A 25,723-nucleotide genomic window follows, 5' to 3' on the forward strand; every position below is an offset into this window, starting at 1 on the left:
GGATGAGTGCCAGGAAGAAAAGAGGCTGGAAAATGGAAGCGTGGTTAGCGTTGGTAACCACATAGGAAGGGTCAGGTAGGCTTATCGGAAAAAGGGGTATTCGAAGTAAGATATGAAAGGAGAGGCGGGGCCCGCAGAAGACAGGAGTAGGGACCCCTAGCGGCCAAAAGAAAGTACAGGCAGTTGGAACGTGGTGGGAGATGAGACCGGAGAGGAGGACCCTTTTCAGCAGTGGTCCATCCTTCTTGCATTATTGCCTGTTCCTTCAGGTCACAATCAAAATCACCACAAATCTGCAATCGGAAAGGTGATGTTTCACTTTTCACCTGCCTTCTAACTCCATCAGGATTTCAAATACTGCGTATAAAGGGTCCACAACTGTGATCCTCACCAACGAGAGACAGGCAACTTTATTTCTATTCCTGCCTTCCAGAAAAACGTCTGGAACTTTGATCCAGGACGCCAGTTTTGAAGTCCAAGCTTAGCCCAGCCGGCCCCCAGGAAAGGGCCACGCTCCGTTGAACAGGGGGGCACCCTTCTCCGTTAAGGGCACCTTGCTGGCCTCCTACAAACTAATTACCTTTGCCATTTCTCAGCCACCTGCACATATATCTGCTCACTAAAACTTGATCGGTTGAAGGCTGTCAGGGATGACTGCTGAGCAATTGTCATTCCAACCACTTCTGAAAGGGCCAGAAGGTGACTTCTCTTCTGGCATTTTTCTTGCAAGAGCGACCTCCCTCAGGGAGAGAGGGGCAGAGAGAATGAAGGAAGGGAAGCAGGGTGAGGGCCCCACGAAGGACTTTGGGGGTGTCTGTCTCTACTTCCGATGGCCATTCAGTCACATCAATCTACAGTCCTCAACAGTGAATGTTTAAATAAGATTTAATTTTCTGTTTATGCTTTCTATGCAAACTCGGGCTGCTAATCAAGAACTCAGTAGTGGTTTGCACATTTTGCAGTACAATTTTCACGTAAATTCATGAAGACTGTGGATTTCAAGTAATTGTCAAATGTACCAAACCAGATCTGTCATGACTCTGACTTTGGAACATTCTGGAAGCCTTGAGTATGAATGTGAAGCCTTACGGATGGGTTCCTCTAAAGGCATTGCTGAGTTTGGTGTGGAAGCTCCCAGGGCTGGACTCAGAGGTCTGGAAACACGCCCGAGTTCTATACCAGATGTAAGATGAGCCAGGCACTCGCTTTTTGAGGCTCTTAGCAACTCCTAACAAGGGCCTGCTTGTGCCAGGCTAACCCCGGGCACTGTCATTCGGCATTGCTTCTGGCTGCAGAGCATCCTGGGAAGGAGACCTTAGTGGCTCTTTTCCGGGGAAGGAAACACCTTGAACCCAGCTGTAGAATCTGCAGGCCATGACATGAGACTGTGGATTCCATGCCTGGGGCCACCCGGCCATCAGGAGGTGCAGCTGCATTTCACGACACCTAGAGATGTTCTATCCTGGAGCCCTGCTTCCAACACACCAGTGGGGAAAGCCAAATATAGCTCTTTAAACCAGCGTTAAAACTTACATTTTAGTTTCTCATTTGCAGTAGGTTCATGTGGTGTATTAGTAGCCATGTGTGACCTGGCTACCATACTGGACAGATTTCCACAGAGATTTCCACCAGTGCAGAAAGCTCCACTGGACGGTGCTGCTATGCGTATTGGAATTCTGGCCTCTGGCTACGACCACTTCTTCCACCTTGTGACTCATTCACTGAACTGCGCCTCAACCCTGGAAAACCTTTCCTCTCCTCGTGGGCCACTGACACTTCTGACTTCCTGCCTCCAAGCCTAGACCTTCCAGCCACGATTTTCCTGGCATCCTGGCCTCCCTTGCTCCTTGCCTTTCTCTAGGGCACCAGCCAATCCCTAACTGTTGGCACCCTTTTATTTCCCTGCTCCTGTTTCTAGGATATGATGCATGACTGGAAACAATGATAAAGTAATAAAATGGAGAAGACGTCTTCTCTGTTCGACCCCAACCCTTCCATCTAACAGGTCCCCTGCCTCTCCGTGCTTCTCTAGCTCCCGCTGTACTGACTCACCCAATGCGTTTTGATGATGCTTCTTCCCCTAAACCTCAGATCTCCCAGATCCTCATTCTCTACAGAGAACCCGCCCCTTCCTCAGTGGGGAAGAAGGTGCAAAAACCACGCCATGAACTTCCCCGACACCTTCCTCTGACTTTCAGTTTCCTTTCACCAAAGTGCCCCACCGGGAGTATGACTTCCTGCTCTCAGATCTTTGCTGATGACGTTTCTGCCAACTAGATGTTCCCAGTCTCACCTTGGCTGCAGAGCTGCTTAGGGATACTCTTTCTTGTCTGAGTATCCCTAACATGTTACCTGTCCTTCTCACACAGGTTTTTGGTTTTTTGTTTGAAGATTTAAATTTTTTCCATTATAGTTGATTTACAGTGTTCTGTCAATTTCTACTGTACAGCAAAGTCACCCAGTCCTACAAATATATATATATATTCTTATGTTCTATATATATAGAATATATATATTCTTATGTATATATAGAATACATATATTCTTATGTTCTGTATATATATAGAATACATACATTCTTATGTTCTGTATATATATAGAATACATATATTCTTATGTTCTGTATATATAGAATACCTATATTCTTATGTTCTACGTATATATAGAATACCTATATTCTTATGTTCTACGTATATATAGAATACCTATATTCTTATGTTCTACGTATATATAGAATACCTATATTCTATATATATAGAATATATATATATATTTTTTTCTCACATTATCCTCCATTATGTTCCATCACCAGTGACTAGATATAGTTCCCTGTGCTATACAGTAGGATCCCATTGCTTATCCACTCCAAATACAATAGTTTGCATCTATTAACCCCAGACTCCCAGTCCTTCCTCCTGCCTCCCCCTCCTTCCCTCCCTCTCTCTCCTACAAGGTTGTAAGTGATGCTGCACGTATGGGGCGGGGGGGTCTTCCTCATTAACCCACACTCACGGAGAGGGCACTTGCTGGCTTCAGTCTGCAATCCCAGCAGTGGCCAGCTCAGGTCTTTATAGGGTATTCAGTGCCTATTTTTTCAATGCATTATCTATACATCTATTTTTGCAAAGGTCAGATTACTTGCTATGGTAGACAGAATTAATTCAATAATTAATTGATGAACACACTTCTTCTAATGATCTTAACATGACATCCTAAGTGGATGATTACATCACCAGGACTTCTGCTGGGAAAACCAAGGCGCGTGTGTTGACAGCTGGCGGTGCAGGGCAGTGTGTGATGGCGTAACCAGGGAGGGTGGGCTGGGTATGAAAGGACAGGGAACCGGTACGCAACCAAAGAAAGACATCAAAGCTGGAGTAGACTTACCTTGCGTAGCAATGTAGTGATTGGGTCGGTGATAACCCTAAAAATAAATGAGAAAGAATATTTGACAAACTTATAAAATCAATAAGTGGCACACGTGAAGTTTGTCAAAATGATTGTGCCTACAAATATCAGTAGCTGCACTCCTTGGATGGTAAGTGACCAGGCCCGGTACTACTGAGTTCCTTGAATGAGCAAAAGTGCATCAGATCATACAGTTCTGATGCCTGCACAGTGAGAGGTGGCGAGGAACTTAATCACACACAGGCTCTGAGATGATGGATGACCAATAAACACTGAAAACGTAAGGATTTCCTGACATACCAGAGCTGCAACTGGGATTAGAACGCAAACCGGCTAGGAAAGTGCAAGAGCATTTCATTTGTTTGGGATGTTATGGGCAATATGATAAAGCTCTCACGCATATTCTGTTATATTGGTGTAGGCAGTTATATTGATAATAATACTAAACATCATTTTTAAACACGGCTAATACCAAGACAGGTGCTGTGGCAAGGGCCAGAATTTCTGCAAGACCCATTCCTTTTAGGGTGACCCTACAAGAAGGAGGAAAGATGAAAACTGAGACCAGTACAAGAAGAGAACATCGCTGGATCAATGTCTGGGAAAGAGGAAGCCAATTTAGAGAAAGCTGTACACAGGGAACCTAGAATATCACCACGGACCTAAATACCTCCTCTTTCTGGCCCCTGTGATTACCCAAATGACCGAGCCCAAAGCCATCTGGAAAACAGAATAATGAAACTTGCAGAGGAAGTACCCATTTCTCAGACCACTTAGATGCAGAGCTGTTAGAGAGGTTTGCTCTTAGAAACAAGTCTACAAAAGTGAACAAGCAAAGCAAACACCTTCTTTTGTATGACCTGTCTGTCCTTAAGTCTCCAACATAGAGCCATGACAGGTGCTAGGTAGGGTTATTTAGGAGATGACATTTCCTGCCAGCTGATAAGCTCCATGTGGCAGACCTGGTCTGACGCCCTCACTGTGGGTCCGTCTGCAAGGGGCCAGGAGATGAGGGTGCTTGTCTGATAAACTGCAGGAGCCTGCACAGTCCACAGAGACCACTGCTGAACACAAGGGCACTTTGCATCCTCACCTACGTGACCTGTGAGCAGCACGGAAACAACCAATCCCCTGACACGCTTCATGCACCGGCTTTTGATGAGAACCTCCCTGGTTTCCTGGCTTCCTTCCTGCCTGTCCGCCCCTGGCTCTTCCTCCTTCCTCTGTCCCCGATTCTTTCCTGGGTGGGGACGCTGGCACTGTCCTCTGCCTACGCTCACTCCCTGATGCTCTGTCTGTGTCCTGTGAGCCTTGCATCCCCACTTTCCACTGGGCCTTCGCCCTGACACCCTTCGGGGGCATCAGCAGTCACTCACAGCTCCACTCAGGTGTCTAACAAGCTCAATCCAACTCTTTCCCCTCCCCCCATCTGTTCCCCCACCATCCTCCTCGGATAAGGCGGCCCCACCTCTTTTTTTTGGTCTTTTTTTTTTTAGGGGGCACACCTGAGGCATATGGAGGTTCCCAGGCTAGGGGTCGAATTGGAGCTACAGCTGCCAGCCTACACCACAGCCGTAGCAACGCCAGATCCAAGCTGCATCTGCGGCCCACACAGTAGCTCATGGGAACGCTGGATCCTTAACCCACTGAGCAAGGCCAGGGATCGAACCCGCATCCTCATGGATATTAGTCGGGTTGGTTAACCACTGAGCCACAACGGGAACTCTGGCCCCACCTCTTGAAGGACACAGACCTTCCTTCCCCACACCCCACGGCCAACCCAGCAGAAGCACACTGGCTCTTCCTTCAGCACACAGCCAGGCTCTGCCGCCTCTTTCCCTCCAGTGGCCCCTCCCGGGTCAGGCCACCATCATCCTCCCATGGTGGCCACAGCCACCTCCCGGGGCTCCAGGCTTCAGCTCCCCCACCTGCAGCCCCTCCTCCTCTCAGCTTTCAGATCCTGTCACTCTGCTGGGCTGATTCCTCCAAATGGCCCAGCTCACAGGAAGAGCTAAGTTGCCTGGCTACCACCTCCATCACCCACCCACCCAGGGCACCATCCCCTCTCACCTCTCCACCGACACTTCCACACCTGCCACGGGTGCCCCACAGCCAGGCCTCTTCCCGGCTGCTCTCAGCCTGGATGCTCACCCCTTAGACAGCTACCCCGCCCAGCCCCTCACCTTCTCGGTGGAGCTGACTCCAGCCCTTCTGTTCAAAACTGCACCCACCTCCAAGCCGGGGCTCCTACCCCCATCAGGGCTTTCTTCCTTTCCACAGAACATCCTGCCACCTCACACACCATGTAGAGTGGACGGACGTTTTCACTGACTGTCTGTTTCTCCCAGTTAGATCCTCAGATCCATTATGTCCGAGGTTTGTGTTTGTTTTGGTCTGACCTGTTCACGGTTATAACACCAGCACCTCGAACAGTTACTGCCATATAATAGGTGGTCAATACAATTTCACTAAGTGAAAAGGGGCTTGAATACTGACCCTTTTCTCTGTTAAAACCAAAACTAATGATTCTGGTATTTTCATTACTTTGATGTTCTCCCGCCTCTGTCTTTTTTTTTTTTTTTTGGTCTTTTTGCCATTTCTTGGGCTGCTCCCACAGCAGTTCCCAGGCTAGGGGTCCAATTGGAGCTGTAGCTGCCGGCCTACGCCAGAGCCACAGCAATGTGGGATCCGAGCTGCATCTGTGATCTACACCACAGCTCATGGCAACGCCGGATCCTTAACCCATGGAGCAAGGTCAGGGATCAAACCTGCAACCTCATGGTTCCTAGTCGGATTTGTTAACCACTGCGCCACGACGGGAACTCCTTTTTTAATTTTAAATTCTTTTTGGCCATGCCCGCGGTATGCAGATGTTCTCAGGCAAAGATTGATCCCAAGCCATAATAAGGACAGCACTGTATCTTTAACCCCTAGGCCACCAGGGAACTCCCCCACCCATTCTTTCAAGCTTAGTTCAAATGGCTTCCATGACAAGGTCTCATCTGATCACATCTACTCCCCAGACAATCACTCAGCAGGCACCTACTGAGCTTATAGTATCTGAGCAGGTGTCAGGTGCAGGGGTACAAGGGTAGGACACTGCCCCTCTGCTCAGGGATCCGGGGGGTGGGGCTGGGACGGCAGGATGAACAGGGTACCCTGGAATCTCCCCAGGGAAGGGCTGTTAAAGCAAAGATATTTCTTATTCCAGGGCCCTGGGGAGAAGGCCTTGGGCACCTTGATACCTAAGGTCCTCCCCACGTATCCGCTCAACCAGGGAATGAGCACAATGTGCCTTGAAAAGAAGCTCTGCTTGAATAAAAAAGTCTACCTTGGCTGGGGTAGGTTTCTGGTCATTATCAATGGAGGGCCTAGGGGTCTTTGTTTGAAGGCTGAGATATGAATTACTCTTTGAACAATCAGCTATCAAGCCCCACCCTCAAATCTATAACCCCAAATGCTAAACCTCCCCTGTGAGCACCACCATCACGTTCCTGTAGCTATTTTTCCATAACTCTTAGAGTTGGTGATGCTAGTGTTTTCCGTAGCTTCTGAGCGATACCCAGCCAAGACAGGAAAAGAATCTACTTATCTGAATAAAACCTGTGCATGGAAGGTGGACCAGGAAACAGTATGAACTTCAAGTACAGAGGGTGCCTTGGGGCCCAGATCTGTTTAATGTAAACTTGGGCTTTGGCAGTAACAGCAACGTTCCCTTGATTTTCAGTCTACTTTTGATTTCATTCATTCTTTCAAGTGAAAACATGCTGTCTCCTAAAGAATTTATTCCAACGTAAGACATTAACTTAACATGATGCAGAATGAACAAAGATGCGGGCTTCAATAATTAAGCAGCCTACATATTTAATGACACGTCTTGCATGCATCAGAAGTCCTGGTTAACAGCTGCCGACGACTTTGAAGGCGACTTAAAAGTGCTGGGATGACAAGGGATGGCAAATCCTCGATTTAGGAATTAGAGAGTTTTGTCCCATTAATATGCAAACAGATTTTTTTACGTGTCAAACAATCCAGGTTGTTGACAACAAATGGAAACGCCATTTGCATAGTCCATGTGAGCATGGGACAGCAAAGAAGGCAGAGAATGACAAGGGAAGTTCACCTGCCTGAGGCAGACATGTCCTCACCGTCAAGTTCGGCGTGGACAGGACAGGGCTTGTGTGTTTGCTCTTGGGTTTGGACCAGGCTGTGTCCACACATCTTAGAGCAAACACATGGAGTAGGTGGTGTGTATCGGAACAGATGGGTTTACTGAGAGTTTCGAAATACATACATCGATATAATTTCCATTGATATAGTCTGAGTTGTTGTCCCCTTCTATGGTCTGCAGCCTCACCCGGGAATGGTCATCTGCAGAAGGAAGAGGAAACGATTAACAAGAGCTATTTGTGGGGCTGCTCGGAGCCCCAGAACGTAAGCACGTTACAGAGACATCACCCACATCCACACTGCTGTAAAGATAAACAAATCCTTAAAAACTACACACCTTCTACACCTCTGTGATTAAGATGGGAAGGGTTTATAATCCTCTGCATTTTACAGGAAAGCTCATTAACTCATTCTTTGATCATTTACAGACGTGAAGCATTGGCAGAAGCTTGAAACTTTTCCCTAGCATCCTGTGAATCACAGCAGAATTACTGCCTGGATTGGAAGTTTAGCAACTTCACTAAGTCACATGCAAGCCTGAGAGTCTGACATCCGCCTTGACAAGCGATGGTTATAAAGCACAGCCCAGCCTGCCAGATGTGGATATGGTCCTAGATGCGGATGTGATCCTGACCTGTCATCAGCCTGGAGTTCCCCGGGTTCTTCCCCTGTACCGGGGACATCGGCCGGGAGGGCAAAGCTGTCACATAGCAAGCACTGAATGGGGGATGCGACAGTGTTACAACTTAGCTATAGGAAACATTTTTGCTGAATGGAAAATTTTCTCTGTAAACGTTACCGAGGCATCTCAATTGTTTCCTTGAAAATCTGTATTTTAAAAAGGTAAGTGCAGGGTGGTGGTGGGGAGAGATAAAGTAGGAGTTTGGGATTACCATATACACAATACTATATATGAAGTAGATAACCAACAAAGACCTTCTCAAGCATAGGGAATTCTACTCAATATTTTGTAATGACCATAAGGGACAAGAATCTGAAATAAAAAATATAAAACCAAGTCACCTTGCTGCACACCTGAAACTAATACAACATCGTAAATCAATTACACCTCAATTAAAAATTGAGTTAAATTACATTTAAAAAAATGGAAAGTGCTAAAAGCCTTATAAAGGCATGGATTTTCTGTTTGGCTCATTGTTCTACCCCTGATCTCTATATTAGTGTCTGGAACATAGTAGGATTTCCTCAAAATATCTTTTAAATGAATAAAAAGTGAACTTTTTTTTTTAAAAACATATCTTTTATTTTATTTTTTTGGCTGCACCCATGGCATGCAGAAGTTCCCAGGCCAGGGATCAAACCTGTGTCACAGCAGTGTCAATGCTGGATCCTTAACCCATTGTGCCATCAGGGAACTCCAAAAACATGTCCTTTAAAAATTGTTTCCCTAGGTGAGTGTTGTTTTGAGCAGAGGAACCCTTCCTTCCAGTGAAAGCTTACCCCAAACCCAGTATTTGGAGGATGAAAATCAGACACTATGAGAGGGAAGCACAGTGGCGTCTGGCATCTGAGAGGTTGCCTGAGGGAGCACTTTGCAAATCCCCCTTCCCAAGACGCTGGGCAGAGGCAGGTCCAACCTCTAAACTGCTGATATCATTTGGGTTAGTGGGTGAGAGATGACATCCCCCGACTGAAGCACAATCCAGGGGGCTTGCGGGTGACAAACTATTACTCAAGATCACTGGACAAACTGTGCATCTGAACCTGTTCCTTGGCTTGATGTGCTAATGGTGAACGTTCCATTTCATGCTCATTTCTCAAGTTCAACTCTGCATGGACGAAGGTTCTGTTTGCTTCCAACAGCGTGGGTGGAGGGAAATCTGTGTCCGGTTTCTGACCTGTTTCAAGAAGGGGACTTTCTGAGAGATGGTCCTGTTATTTCCTGTCCTTGCCTTACCATCAGTGGGGGCTCCGAACATTTATCTGGAAAGTGCTGATGGCGGGGGCGGGGGGGGGGGAGAGCCAGACACAAGCAAAGCCTGGAGGATGCTCTGCATGGAGAAGACCGTGGGCAGTGGTCATGCTCATGGGCTCCAGGGCCAGGGGTGCTGGCTGGAATCCCTCCCTTTGTGATTTGGGTCAAGTTGCTTCATCCCTCTGTCTTTCCCTTCCTGATCTGTAAAATGGGGATTCACAGTGCCTCCCTCATCAGATCACGGTGAGCATGAAGATAAGATGCCGGAGAGGTTAGGGGAAAGCCTGGTGTGCAGCGAGTGAAGGATAATGCCAGCTGTGGTCGCCACCAGGGGCTGTGTGACAGACACTTGTGTTTTCTTCTCACTGTCTTTAGAGCTGCTGTCCAAACTCACAAGAGCAACCCAGGAACGGACCCGCAGGCAGCCAGAACTTCCCCTGTGGGAATACGCTCTAGGAACTGGTTTTCTAGAATCCACTTTGCTTCAAACCAGCGGCTCCTGGCCAAGCCGGCCTATGTCGTGGGGGAGGAAGGCACATGTAGATGGTCATGGCTTTTGTACATGCTGGGGGTGCCTGTGCACACACAGCTACTCAGAGGCGAGCTCTAAGCAATTCTGCAGGTAAAGCCATTTGAGCTTCCCAGATGAAAGATGCTGCAGTAGGACTGACTCATAGCTCTCTGCACACATGGGCTTTCAGTCGGTTCCTCTGCGGGGAAGTTTACTCCCTATGCCCCTCGACTGCCCCCAAGTCCTTCTTTCAAAGGCAGGCATGCACTTAGCCTTCCATCTTTGGGCCATCTCAGGATCTACTGCGCCTCCTTGTCAGAATCCCTCTCTGTTCATGCTTTTCCCTCAGGATGAACGTCCCTTGTTTCCCAAGATGCACCACCTTGGGTCTCTAAAGTTGTTCTGGAATATTCTCACTGGGGACTTCAATCTCTGACAAGACTGCACTCTCATCTCCCAGAAACAGAGCCTTTGTTAAAATACTTTCCCCATCATCTCCTACCATTCAATCAGTTAACCCCCACGAAGTTGTTTTTTTTTTTTAAACTTCACTGCTATTTCTCCAGTTTTTAAAAAGATGAACACGTCAAAGATTTTTAAAGTAACTGACATAGAGTATTATTTTAGTTTTAAGTGTAGAACGTAATGACTCAATATTTGTATATATCACAAAATGATCACAACAAGTTTAGCTAACATCTGTCACCATACATAGTTACAGAAATTTTTCTTGTAATGCGAACTTTTTTTTCCTTTTTTCAAGTTTTATGGAAATATAGTTGATTTACAATGTTGTGATCATTTCTGCTGTACAACAAAGTGATTCAGTCAAAGGGAAGGATCAAGATGGCAGAGGAGTAAGACGTGGTGCTCACCTTCTCCTGCAAACACATCAAAAAAACACATCTACATGTAAAACAATTCACACAGAACATCTACTGAACGCTGGCAGAGGAACTTAAACCATCAAAAAGGGCAAGAAACTCTTGACATAACTGGGTAGAACAAATGAAAAAAAGAGAGAGAAAAAGGAATCGTGACAGGACTAGCATTCCTGAGAGGGAGCTGTGAAGGAGAAAAGGAACCCACCACCCTGGGAAGCCACCTAACCGACTGGGAGATCAGCTGAGATGGAGGGACCTCAAAGTTGCAGAGAAATGCTAAGCAACTGGACTGAGGAGGGCAAAGCAGAGTGAGAGCCTCACAGATCATCTGCACCACTGCCCTGGACACCAGAGCCTGAGATGCTCGGGTGGGGGCTGGGCACTGAGACTCAGGCTCCGGAGGTCAGTCCCTGGGAGAGGGTTAGGGTTGGCTGTGTGGGGACAGCCTGACAGGCTAAGGAGCAGTGTGCCATGGGCAGGGGAATGGAACACTATGGCAGAAGGAACCCGGGAGGAGGTCTGGGTCCGCAGGAGAAGCAAGGCATCATTGTTGAGGAGGGCGAGAGCAGGAGGGGTGGACCACCATAGGAATCTCCCCGTGCACATGCAGGCTCTCAGATGGTGGGGCACCTCTGGCACAGGCCATGGGTGGTGAGAAGCCACTTGCTTGGGCTATGGGAGACCGGGCACTTCTTATGTAGGCTGCAGGTGTCTGGGCACCTCTTGTGTGGGTTAAGGAAAGAGGAGGGCTAAGTACGATGTGGTGCCTCTTGCATGATCTATAGGCAGCAGGGACGGACCGTGGCAGTTGTCTGTTGGAGGCCAGAGGGAGGCGTGGCTTGCCACCACTGGGGACCTGTGAGTGGGTTCCACCTGTGGCACCAGTCACCTCAGGGGTCACCAAAAATAAGAGTGCACTGCAACTGAGTACCATGTGCTGTTTGCTCTCACTCCCTTGGGAACACACCCACCCTGCTGCTTCCACTGCCAAATTCTCAGGGCAGTGCCCAGTTGCTTGATCATTGTCCCTTCCCAGGAACCTACAACTAGGAGCAGCCTGTGCAGCACCTCCTGTGGGGGCTAAGCACAATGGGGTGCTTCTTGCATGGTCTATAGGTGGCAGGGGCAAACTGCCACGGTTATCTCTGACTCCAGAGGTAGGCGTGGCCTGCCACCACTAGGGGTCTGTGAACAGCTACCATGTGCAGGCCCAAAAACCTCAGAGGGCACCACAGAGGAGGGCACTGTGATTGAACACCATCTGTTGTTGCTCTCATTCTCCTGGGAGCATACCTGCCCTGCTGCTTCCACTGCCAAACGCTCTAGGCAGTGCACACATGCTTGATCACTGTCACATCCCAAGATGTTGCAACTAGGAGCAGCCTGTGCAGCACCTCCTGTGGGGGTTAAGTGGGATGGGGTGCTTCTTGCATGGTATACAGGTGGCAGGGCAAACCACCACAGTTATCACTGACTCCAGAGGTGGGCATGGCCCACTACCACTAGGGGTTCCCGGAAAAGGCACCACTAGCAGCCCCAATGACCTCAGTGGAGGGCATTACAATCAAACAATCCCTGTTGTTGCTCTCGCTCACCTGGGAACTCACACACCCTGCTGCTGCCACTGCCAAATGCTCTGGGCACCTCGTAAATCTGCCTAAGGCTCATTACCACTTCCCAGGGCCCTGCAACTAGGAGTAGCCTGCACTACCTTCCTACAGGTCCTTGCTGCTGCTAAGAGCCCAGCAACCAGCCCTACCCATTGCCTCCTTCTCCCTGAAAACACACTCAGCACCCTAGGGATAACAGTCTGTTCACACAGAAGAAAGAGATAGAAAATATCCAAACTCCCACACCAAAAATAAATAGTACCCCCCAAAATACAAAGGGGTGCTCTTGCATAGAAGTAGCCCTCCAAGACTACAGTTTGGCTTCCCTAAGCTCACAGAAAAACATAAGCAAAATGAAGAAGCTCAGGAAACATTCCCAGTTAAAAGAACAGGAGAATTCACCTGAAACAGCAAACAATGAAGCAGACCTCTGCAGTCTGATAGAAACTGAGTTCAAAAGGGAGAGAGTGAAAATCCTGAAGGAATTAAAGCTGAATATCAAGGAATTAAAAGTGGATATGAACAGTAATGCAGATTCCTTTAGAAAGGAAATAGAAAATATAAGGAGGGGAGTTCCCGTCATGGCGCAGTGGTTAACGAATCCGACTAGGAACCATGAGGTTGCGGGTTCGGTCCCTGCCCTTGCTCAGTGTGTTAACGATCCGGCGTTGCCGTAAGCTGTGGTGTAGGTTGCAGATGCGGCTCGGATCCCGCGTTGCTGTGGCTCTGGCGTAGGCCGGTGGCTACAGCTCCGATTCAACCCCTAGCCTGGGAACCTCCATATGCCGCGGGAGCGGCCCAAGAAATAGCAACAGCAACAACAACAACAACTACAACAACAAAAAAAAGACAAAAAGACAAAAAAAAAAGAAAACATAAGGAGGAACACAGAAGAATTATAAAATTAATTTGCAGAGATGAAAACTTAGCTAAAGGCATTAAAGAGCAGAATGAATAATGCAGAGGAACGAATTAGTGACTTGGAAGATAGAATAATGGAAATCACCCAATCAGGACAGCAGACAGAAAACCAAATGAAAAAAAATGAAAGCAATGTAAGAGATCGATGTAGGCCAATCTATGCATAATAGGAATTCCAGAAGGAGAAGAAAAAGAAAAGGGGATTGAAAATACATTTGAAGAAATCATGTCTGAAAACTTTCCAAATCTAAAGGAAACTGATATCAAATACAGGAAGCACAGAAGGCCCCAAATAAGTTGAACCCAAATAGGCCCATGCCAAGACATATTATAATAAAAATGGCAAAAGTTAAAGACAAAGAGAGGATTCTAAAGGCAGCGAGAGAAAAACAGAGCATAATTATAAGGGAACCCCCTAAAGCTATCAGCCGATTTCTCTACAGAAACACTACAGGCCAGAAGAGAGTGGCAAGGTATATTTAAAGTTCTGAAAGGAAAAAATTTGCAGGCTAGAATATTTGATCCAGCAAGAATATCATTTAAAATAGAAGGGGAGATAAAGAATTTTGCCAACAAGCAAAAGCTAAAAGAGTACAGCAATACTAAACCCATTCTAAAAGAAATACTGAAAGGGCTTCTCTAAATAAAAAAAAAGAAGTAAGAAGAAATAGGATGGAGGAAACCACAATTGGAAAGCAATCACTTAAATAAGCCAGCATACAGATCTAAAAGTGGAAAAAAAAATTACTGTAAAAGCGATGATAAACATAAGGCACAGCAAAAGGACAAACATGAAGATGTTAAAAAAGGACTTCAAAATTATAGAATGTGGAGAAGTAATAAAATCTAGACTCTTTTTAAAAAAATAATTGTTTGAGTCTATATGACTATCAGGCTAAAGCAAGCAGATATAGGAAGGGGTTAACATACTTAAAAAACAGGGCAACTGCAAATCAAAACCAAACATTACATTCACAAAAACTAAAAAGAAAAGTACACAAGCATAAAATAAATGGAAATCATCCAAGCACAAAATGAAAGGAAGAAAGGAGAAACATAGAATCAACTGGAAAAGTTTAAAATGGCAATAAATACATATATCTATCAATAATTACCTCACATGTCAATGGACTGAATGCTCCAATCAAAAGACACAGAGTGGTAGATTGGATAAAAAAGCAAAAACCTACAATCTACTGTCTACAAGAGACTCACCTTAGAGCAAAGGACACATACAGATTGAAAGTGAGGGGATGGGAAAGATATTTCATGCCAATGGACAAGACAGGAAAGCAGGAGTTGCAATACTCATATCAGACAAAATAGACTTTAAAATGAAGGCCATAAAGAAAGACAAAGAAGGACGCTATTTAACGGTAAAAGGATCCATTCAAGAAGAGGATATTACAATCGTCAATATATATACCCCTAATATAGGGGCACCTACAACAAATACTAGCAGACATAAAAGGAGAAATTGATGGGAATACAATAATAGTAGGAGACTTTAACACCCCACTCACATCAATGAACAGGTCAATAAGGCAACAGAGACCCTAAAGGACTCAATAGAAAAGTTGGACTTAATCAACATTTTCAGGACACTACATTAAAAAAAATCAGAATATACATTCTTCTCAAGTGCACATGGAACATCCTCAAGGATTGATCACGTACTGGGGCACAAAGCTAACCTCAACATATTTCAGAGCATAGAAATTACTTCAAGTATCTTCTCTGACCACAATGGCATGAAACTAGAGATCAACCACAGGAAAAGAAATGAAAAAGCTGACTATATGGAGACTAAACAACATGCTACTAAAAAACCAAAGGGTCAATGAGGAAATCAAGAAGGAAATTAAAAAATACCTCAAGACAAATGATAATGAAGACACAACCATGCAAAATCTATGGGATGTCGCAAAAGCAGTGCTTTAGGGGGAAATTCACAGCAATACAGGCCTACCTCAAAAAGAAGAATAATCTCACATCAACAACTTAACCCACCACCTAAATGAATTAGAAAAATAAGAACAAACAAAACTAAAGTCAGCAGAAGGAAGGAAATCATAAAGATCAGAGAGGAAATCAGTAAATTAGAAATTAAAAAAACAATAGAAAAATCAATAAAACCAAGAGCTGGTTTTTTTGAAAAGGTAAACAAAACTAACAAACTCTGGCCAGACTCATCAAGAAGAGGAGATAAAAAACCCAAATAAACAAAATAAGAAATGAAAAAGGGGAGTTCCTGTCGTGGCTCAGTGGTTAACGAATCCGACTAGGAACCACGGGGTTGCGGGTTCGATCCCTGCCCTTGCTCAGTGGGTTAAGGATCCGGCGTTGCCGTAAGCTGTGGTGTAGGTCGCAGACATGGCTCAGATCCTTCATTGCTGTGGCTCTGGCGTAGGCCGGCAGCTACAACTCTGATTCCACCCCTAGCCTGGGAACCTCCATGTGCCGTGGGAGTTGCCCAAGAAATGGCAAAAAGACAAAAAAAAAAAAAAGAGAGAAATGAAAAAGGAGAAATGACAACAGATATTGCAGAAATACAAAAACCCATAAGAGAATACTATGAACAATTATATGCCAACAAATTTGACAACCTAGAAGAAATGGACAACTTTCTAGAGACTTACAGCCTTCCAAAACTGAATCAAGAAGAAACAGATCAACTGAACAGACCAATCATTAGAAATGAAACTGAATATGTAATAAAAACACTCTGTGCAAATAAAAGTCCAGGACCTGATGGCTTCACAGGCAAATTCTACCAAACACACAAAGAGGAACTTATACCCATCCTCCTTAAACCCTTCTAAAAGGTTGAAGTAGAAGGAACACTCCCAAAGACTCTATGATGCCAGCATCGTGCTAATACCAAAACCAAAGATATCACCAAAAAAGAAAACTATAGGCCAATATCTCTGATGAATATAGATGCAAAAATTCTCAACAAAATTTTAGCCAACTGAATCCAACAACATATAAAAAAGGTCATACACCACGACCAAGTGGGATTCATCCCAGGTTCACAAGGATGGTTCAACATATGCAAATCAATCAAAGTCATATATCACATGAACAAAAGTAAAAAACTGCATGATCGTTTCAACAGATGCAGAAAAAGCATTTGACAAAGTCCAACATCCATTCATGGTCAAAACTCTTACCAAAGCAGGTATAGAGGGAACATACCTTAACATAATCATAGCCATTTATGACCAACCTGCAGCAAACATAATATTCAATGGAGAAAAGCTGAAAGCCTTCCCACTAAAATCTGGACCAAGACAAGGATGCCCACTCTCACCACTGTTATTCAGCATAGTATTGGAAGTCCTATCCACAGCAATCAGACAAACAAGAGAAATAAAAGGCATCCAAATAGGAAGAGAAGAGGTAAAACTGTCACTGTATGCAGACGACATGATACTATATATAGAAAACCCTAAGGACTCAACCCAAAAACTACTTGAACTGATCAACAAATTCAGCAAAGTAGCAGGATATAAGATTAACATTCAAAAATCAGTTGCATTACTGTATACTAACAATGAAATATTAGAAAAGAAATACAGAAATACAATACCTTTTAAAATGGCACCCCCCAAAAATCAAATACCTGGGAATAAAGCTGACCAAGGAAGTGAAAGACTTACATGCTGAGAACTATAAAACATTAATCAAGGAAATTAAAGAAGATGCAAAGAAATGGAAAGATAGTCCATGCTCCTGGGTCGGAAAAAATAATATTGTAAAAATGGCCATACTACCCAAAGCAATCCACAGATTCAATGCAATCCCTATCAAACTACCCATGACATTTTTCACAGAACTAGAACAAACAATCCAAAAATTTATGTGGAATCACAAAAGATCCAGAATTGCCAAAGCAATTCTGAGGAACAAAAACCAAGCGGGAGGCATAACTCTCCCAGACTTCAGGCAATATTACAAAGCCACAGTCATCAAGACAATGTGATACTGGTATCAAAACAGACATACAGACCAATGGAACAGAATAGAGAACCCAGAAATGAAGCCAGACACCTACTGTCAATTAATCTTCGACAAAGGAGGCAAGAATATAAAATGTGAAAAAGACAGTCTTTTCAGTAAGGGGTGCTGGGAAAACTAGACAGCTGCATGTAAATCAATGAATCTGGAACACACCCCCACACCATGCACAAAAATAAACTCAAAATGGCTTGAAGACTTAAACATTAGACAAGACACCATCAAACTTCTAGAAAAGAACATAGGCAAAACATTCTCTGATATCAACCTTACAAGTGTTTTCTCAGGTCAGTCTCCCAAGGCAACAGAAATAAAAGCAAAAATAAGTCAATGGGACCTAATCAAACTGACAAGCTTTTGCACAGCAAAGGAAACCATAAAAAAACCCCAAAAAGACAACTTACAGAATGAGAGAAAATAATTTCAAATGATGCAACTGACAAGGGCTTAATAATATCTAAAACACACAAATAACTTATACAACTCAACAGCAAAAAAGCCAACAACCCAATTGAAAAATGTGCAAAAGATCTGAATAGACATTTCTCCAAAGAAGATATACAGATGGCCAAAAAGCACATGAAAAAATGCTCAACATCACTGATTATTAGAGAGATGCAAATAAAAACTATGAGGTACCACCTCACACCAGTCAGAATGGCCATCAATAGTAAGTCCACAAATAACAAATTCTGGAGGGGATGTGGAGAAAAGGGAACCCTCCTGCACTGTTGGTGGGAATGGAAATTGGTACATTCACTATGGAGAACAGTATGGAGGTACCTTAGAAAACTAAATATAGAACAACCACATGACCCAGCAATCCCACTCTTGGGCATATATCCAGACAAAACTTTCCTTGAAAAAGACACATGCACTCATATGTTCATTGTGGCACTTATTCACAATAGCCAAGACATGGAAACAACCTAAAGGCAACAGATGAATGGATCAAGAAGATGTGGTATATATACACAATGGAATACTACTCAGCCATAAAAAAGAACAAAATAATGCCATTTGCAGTAATAGGGATGGAACTAGAGACTCTATACTAAGTGAAGTAAGTTAGAAAGAGAAAGACAAATACCATATGATATCACTCATATCTGGAAACTTATATACAGCAGAAATGAATCTTTCCACAGAAAAGAAAATCATGGACTTGGAGAATAGAGTTGTGGTTGCCAAGGGGGATGGGGAGGGAGTGGGATGGATTGGGAGCTTGGGGTTAATAGATGCAAACTATTGCCTTTGGAATGGATAAGCAATGAGATCCTGCTGTATAGCACTGGAAGCTATGTCTAGTCACTTGTGAAGGAGCATGATAATGTGAGAAAAAAGAATGTATGTATGTATGTGTGACTGGGTCACCTTGCTGTACAGTAGAAAATTGACAGAACACTGTAAACCAGCTGTAATGGAAAAAAAATAAAAGTAATTAAAAAGAAAAAAAACAAAGTGATTCAGTTATACATGCATCCATTTCTTTTTTTCAGATTCTTTTCCCATATAGAAGATCTTTATTTAATGAAGGATGCAGGAAGATGATACAACAGGTTTGAGGGGAATGGACAGAGCAGATCTACATCTAGATCTAGGCATCTAGACAGATAAATAGATACAGATAGATCTGCACAGGTATACAGATATAGATAGGTAAGTAGATAGTGACTCCCCCTCCCAAGGACATAATTCATTTACATATTATTTCTCCATTTTTTTTTTAAAGCCACAGGTGTGGCATATGGAAGTCCCTGGGCTAGGGGTTGAATCAGAGCTGTAGCTGCTGACCTACACCAGCCACAGAAATGCCAGATCTGAGCCGTGTCTGCGACCTACAGCACAGCTCATGGCAACACCAGATCCTTAACCCACTGAGTGAGGTCAGGGATCAAACCTGCATCCTCAAAGATACTAGTTGGGCTCTTAACCTGTTGAGCCACAATGGCAATGCCTATTTCTCCAAATTTAATTGCTCCACTCCCCTCTTGACTCAGAAACCTGTAAGACACACGCAGAGCACTTTTCTTATGCACACTGGATTGTTTATATTTCTCTTTGTATGCAGACTTCTTATTTCAAAGGTGATTCCACTTGAGTATGAACTGTGCTCAGAGACCATGTAGAGCCCACCTTGAACACCCCCATGAGCATCCTTCATCAGGGCCTTGGCGCCTACCTCCAGGGCTCCCTTCATAGCCCAGTCCCTGCTGCCTGCTGCAGCCCTCCTGCCCAACACACACACACACACACACACACACACACACACACACACACACACACACACCAATGGGCACTGAGGATGAACTCTTCCGTTAATGAACACTTGGAAAACAGGCACGCTGTGTTCAGGCGAGGCTCACTGGGGCTTCTCTGGGTGCTGGCCATGGTCCTGCTGAGGACTGGGTTATTAACAATCTATTAACCTGTACGTGGATGTGTTATACCTTTTCCTGTACCTATATTTCACTATCTAAAAATAAGAGTCCATCTTGAGGACATTATGCTCAGGGAAAGAAGACTTAAAAGGGCAAATACCTGCATGGCTCCACTTATATGAAGTCTCCAGAGTGGTCGAATCCACAGAGACAGAAAGAGGGATGGTGGTTGCCAAGGGCTGGGATGGTGGGAAGTGTAAACTCTTGTCTCACGCGTGCAGAGCTTCAGTTTGGGAAGATGAACAAGTTCTGGAGATGGACGGTGGTGATGGTGGTACAATGACATGAATAAACTTAATGCCACTAACCTGGACACTTAAAACTGGTTATGATGGTGAGTTTTATGTTGTGTGTATCTTAATAAAATTAAAAAAGCCCTGAGAGACCACTTCTTCCACCCTTCCTTGCAGGACCTGTTCTCAGGCTGCACATGCGCCCTTGATACCCTACAAAGAGCATTTCGAGGTGGGAGGGGCAACTCACCTCATGGACCTGCAGTCTTAGAGCCCCTGGGGTCTCCTGAGAAGGGCTGATTCCTTCTGTGATGCAGTGAAAGCAGTGACTCTGTGGCCTGCTCCTTGAAGACAAGTGCCTTACACTGTAACATGTACTGAGTAGAATTATAGACCTGAGGTGTCTGGGGCATCACTTCTTTCATTGATAACATAGGTGTGTGAACAGATGAGTCCGGGTATGCCGGGGCAGGCAGCTAGCTATCTGAGCAGTGGAAGTGGCTCCACCTCGGGGAGGAAGGAGGACCACGGACAGGAGGCTGGTCATTGCACGGCTGACCTTCTTGGATGTAACGGGAGCACACAGCCAGTTAAGCATCTGCCTCCGGCTGGCAGATGTGAAAACCATCCTTCCTAAGCAGCAACAGAATAAGTAGGAAAGTGTCACCTCCTCTACACTGAGTCAGTGAAAGTCAAAGCCGAAGAGATAGAATTTGTCCCTCCAGATACCAGTGTCCAGACTAAATGGCTTGAATATCTGAGAATGACATGGTGACAGAAACTGGATTCTCAGGCATTCTCTTTTAAATTAAGCTCTTATCTCAGGTGACTGTAGAGACAATAAATATGGTCTGTTAGGGGGCAAATGAGGCAGCACACGGAGACTCACTGCCATCTTTTCCTGAAATCTTATTCTCCTTGGATCTGATGCCAAGTAAGACTAATATGTAATGACCATCTTTTTAGGAAAACACAGTTCCTTCTCTTGGGGCTAAATAGCATCACATGACTATGAGGACGTGCCCAGAGGACATGTCTGGCATGAAGCAATTACTGGATCACTCAGGCAGAGGATCCATAGAAATGGCAGCTGCCACTGGCTGAGCCCTGGTCCTCCCAGTTGACTTTGGGGACTGACCAGCTAGGAGAGACCAGGGTCTACCAACTGGGTGGAAAAGACAAACAAATTTGGAGGACCTGACTGCCCAGTTAGGAAGGTGGGGAAATTCACTGGGATTTGTGGTTAATAGTAGGTCAGCTACTGACCATAAACGCCAAGCAGCCAAGACTACAAGGACTGGCCACCAATGATTGAATTGATATAGAAGACACGGTCTATAACTACAACCTGGACTACTATTTGGCCATAAAAAAGAATGAAATAATGCCACTTGCAGCAACCTGGATAGACCTAGAGATTCTCATATTAAGTGAAGTCAGTCATAATGAGAAAGATAAATACCATATGATATCATTTACATGTGGAATCTAAAATACGGCACAAATGAACCTGTCTACAAAACAGAGAGACTCACAGACATAGAGAGTAGACTTGTGGTTGCCAAAGGGAGAGGTGGGGGAGGGAAGGACTGGGAGTTTGGGGTTAGTAGATGCAAACTACTACACATAGGATGGATAAACGGCAAGGTCCTACTGTAGAACATAGGGAACTCTATTCGATATCCCCTGATAAACCATCATGAGAAAGAATATGAAAAAGAATATACATTAAGTTTTTTTAAAAGACTATGAGGACTTGGTGTTTTGGGGAGACACATCCAGGTAAGGCTGACAAGACCTGATTCTCTCCTAGGATGGGTGTACTTCTTGATTAATCCAAAGCCATGATGTGATACGTGAAAAATAACAGTGCTTTGATGCCCCAGAGACCCTGATTTAGATGCTGGCTCCTCTTGTCCCAAGAACTGTGAGATTAGACAAAATCTGGGTCGTCTGAACCCTGTCGGTAAAAGGGGGTGATCATGGTAGCTTCACAGGCATGCTGGGGACACCCCAAGTGAGATAATGCACATCTGGTGCCCGGGACATAGGACAGTCCATTGAAAAGAAACCACTCTCTTCTCTGAATGACAGCAACACCTTTGCTGGGATTCAACAACTCCAGGCGTGGGATGAGCCCCGTGGGCATGTCTGGGGCCCAGCAGAGCAAGGAGAACTGGAAACTCCATAAACCCACTTTTGGGGAAGACAAGTTTAGCGAGTTTTAGAAAGGGCACAGGAAAAAGTCTGGACACAGGCTGAATACTTCTCCACAACTCCCGCCTTTTAATCCCTTGGCATCTACTCAAAGCTTTTCTTTTCTTTTCTTTTTTTTTTTTTTTTTTGTCTTTTTGCTATTTCTTGGGCCGCTCCCGCGGCATATGGAGGTTCCCAGGCTAGGGGTCGAATCGGAGCTGTGGCCACTGGCCTGCGCCAGAGCCACAGCAACCCAGGATCCGAGCTGCGTCTGCAACCTACACCACAGCTCACGGCAACGCCGGATCGTTAACCCACTGAGCAAGCGCAGGGATCGAACCCGCAACCTCATGGTTCCTAGTCGGTTCGTTAACCACTTCGCCATGACGGGAACTCCTCAAAGCTTTCCTTTTCCATCCCTCCTCTTGCACAGTGTTGCGCAGTGGTTACCATTACAGGCTTTGGAGTAAAAAGCCCTGGGTTTGCATCCCAGTTCAGGCATTTGCCGGTGGTGTGAACTTGGACAAGTTATTTAATCTCCATGCTTCCGTTTCTTCCCCTGCAAAAGGGAAATACACTCTGCCTTGCAGAGTGTTTGTGAGGATTGAGTCAATACAAGTCCTGCCTCAGTGTCTAGGACACAGTCAGAACTCAGTAAAAGTGAGCTGTCACTTGGGTCATTACTGCCCTGACTTCAAGGCCTGATACCTGATAATTTCTCTCCTGAATGATTTCATTATTGCTTCCAGACTCCTCCCTCTCTGAGGAACCCAGGCTGAGAACTACTTTTCTAAAACACAATTTATTCTCTTTCTACCTGGTTTAAACCATTCAATGGTATCAGCAGAAGATGGATGGACAATGATCTTAGGAAACAACGGAATCTGAAACAAACATTAAAAATGGTTACTATGCTTTTAATTTCTTTACTTGCGAAAGTCTCAGTGACATTGTGTAGAGCGAAGGAGAGCAGGTTACAAAGCAGTGAGCCTCCTATGGGTCTATTTATATGAAATAATAGATGCAAACTGGAAAGGATGGGGCTTCTGCTGAGTGGGAAAATTTGGAGGGATATTTATTTTCCTATTTATGGTTTTATGTCCTATTTCAATTGTCTCTATAGTTTATACCGTCTTAGGAATCAGAAAGAACAAAATACATCTATTTTTATTTTACAAAATAAAGCCAAGAATTTCAAGGCAGAGAAAAAAGGGATTTGAAGGAAATGGATATAAAACATTAGCAGGGTTTGAATTTGCTTGCTGAGGTCCTGGGCAATTTTCCCCATCTCTTCTTTACTGCACACATTTTCTTTAATGTGTATGAATTGTTTTTATAATTGGAAAAAAGAAACCTATTTAGCCATGGGTGACTGGAATAGGATCAAACCCCAGCTAATGTGTACATTGTAATTACAACTCAATGTTACACCATCCAGAAAGGTAATAAACGCTGCCATTTTGAGAAACTTGATCTGCACCAAAGATTTGTTGCTATTCCTCTAATTTCTTTCCAAAAAGCCCTTCCTACACGAATAGGGCAAAAATCACATTTTTGGTTAAGAAACAGGCATATAAAGACCTGGTCAGGAGTTCCCGTTGTGGCTCAGTGGTTAGTGAACCTGACTAGCATCCGTGAGGATGCAGATTTGACCCCTGGCCTCGCTCAGTGGGTTAAGGATCCGGCGTTGCCGTCAGCTGTGGTGTAGGTCGGAGACACGGCTCATATCCTGCCTTGCTGTGGCTGTGGTGTAGGCCGGCAGCCGTAGCTCTGATTGGATCCCTAGCCTGGGAACCTCCATATGCTGCAAGTGCAGCCCTAAAAAGACAAAAAAAAAAAAAAGACCTAGTCATAACATACCATTGCCTACTGCTAACAAATTATTATAATCTGCTGGACCATTTCTGCATGTGTATATTTATGTGTGTACTTATAGTGTGTGTATATGTATGTACGTGCACATATGTATGTATGTGTATGTATGGTGTGTGCATATATTATGTATATGCGCATATGTATGTATGTGTATTTAGTGTGTATACATGCACCTAGGCGTATACACATTTATAGCGTGTGTATATATGTAGGTGCGTACATATATGTGTATATATGTATAGGTATGCATGTATTTATGTGTGTATATATTATGTGTGTGCATTTATGGTGTATGTATATATGTATGTGTGTGTATTCATGGCGTGTATGTGTGTGTGTGCGTGCATGTACGTGTATGTGTGAATGCCTGCATTCACATATTAGAGGCGGGGTAATTAGAGATTTAAAGTAGGTTCCTATGTTCTACTTTCAGTCTGTAAAAATGTTATTTATGCCCTTTTTAATCAAACAACGTTATGTTTTAAATCCCTCTATGTAGCTTCAAGTATTTTAACATTTTCATATTAAACACAATGGATATGGGTAATAGCCTTGCAATTGTAACTTGTAAGTGATCAGATATTAATTAATTACCACAGCAGCAGAAATGGAGTCTGTCACTGATAATCTTTCATTTCTAACCAATTCTTCCTTTCTGCTAAATATTGATGACCTATTTAAGGCAAACTGGAATCACAATGATCTCAATAACATTTGCCCTCTGACAGGAGACTTGAAATTAATTTTATGAAAATTGACTGTTGGGAATAATGGCTTTGCTCTTCCTGGGGTTCCGTCTTGCCAAGGGCTGGTGCTGCACGTGTTTTGAGGTACAAGATGCAGAAGGGCCAAGGAAACCGATAGGAAGGGCTTGGCATCCCCCCTCCCCACCCCCAGCCTGTCCCTGCTGCTGCCCAGCTCAGACCCAGGTGTGAGGTTCTGCAAAAGCAGCAATAAGGAGCTTTGAGCTGAGTGCCGGCTGGCTCTGTCCCAAGCTTCATTCCTGCTATTGGCTTTGTGCTGCTAAGGTCTTGGTTTTGCCTCATTTCTGACTCTTTTTTATGTAGACCCTCTTTATTTCCAGATTCCTGGCCGATCCCCTGGCCCTCATTTTATTTTGCCTGATTTTTCTGGATTTTACCCTTCTCTTTCTTGAGCACGCTGTGTGAATGTATTTGTTTTCCTCTTGTCCACCAGATTTTTTAAGCCAAAAGGTCTCCCTGCTTGTCCATCCTCACCCATTAGGCTCACCCCTGTCTCCCTCTCTCCTCCCTTCACCTGCCTTTATACCTAATCTGCATCATACCAGGAGAATGTCCCTTGAAAATGACATGGTGACAACTAGAGCTGCTCAGTTAGCAGAAAGAAGGACATTGCTTCAAGACAAAAATCGTGGGAATGTGAAGCCCTCGGCTGGGTTGTTGGTGATAAGAATTGGGTGGGACCGATGGGGTCAGAGGTTTCACTCCTCTTAGTCACCTCACTAAGCCTGGGTGACCTGAGTCCAGATGAAAACCA

The 25,723-nt window shown here is 44.6% G+C and overlaps 1 protein-coding gene across 6 annotated transcripts in view; it reads right to left on the reverse strand.

Moving 5' to 3' along the window:
• Positions 1 to 25,723, reverse strand: part of PTPRM (protein tyrosine phosphatase receptor type M) — a 749,971-nt gene that overhangs the window by 75,303 nt on the left and 648,945 nt on the right. For all 6 annotated transcript variants that reach the window (XM_047793745.1, XM_047793747.1, XM_047793743.1 and 3 more), the window contains 2 exons: positions 7,703 to 7,779; positions 3,388 to 3,424 (listed from right to left, as the gene is read on the reverse strand). In XM_047793745.1, the coding sequence (XP_047649701.1) occupies positions 3,388 to 3,424; positions 7,703 to 7,779 (114 nt within the window). The remainder of the gene's footprint in view (positions 1 to 3,387; positions 3,425 to 7,702; positions 7,780 to 25,723) is intronic.

Source organism: Phacochoerus africanus, chromosome 8 (assembly GCF_016906955.1).
Source record: "Phacochoerus africanus isolate WHEZ1 chromosome 8, ROS_Pafr_v1, whole genome shotgun sequence".
Classification (NCBI taxonomy): Eukaryota; Metazoa; Chordata; class Mammalia; order Artiodactyla; family Suidae; genus Phacochoerus; species Phacochoerus africanus.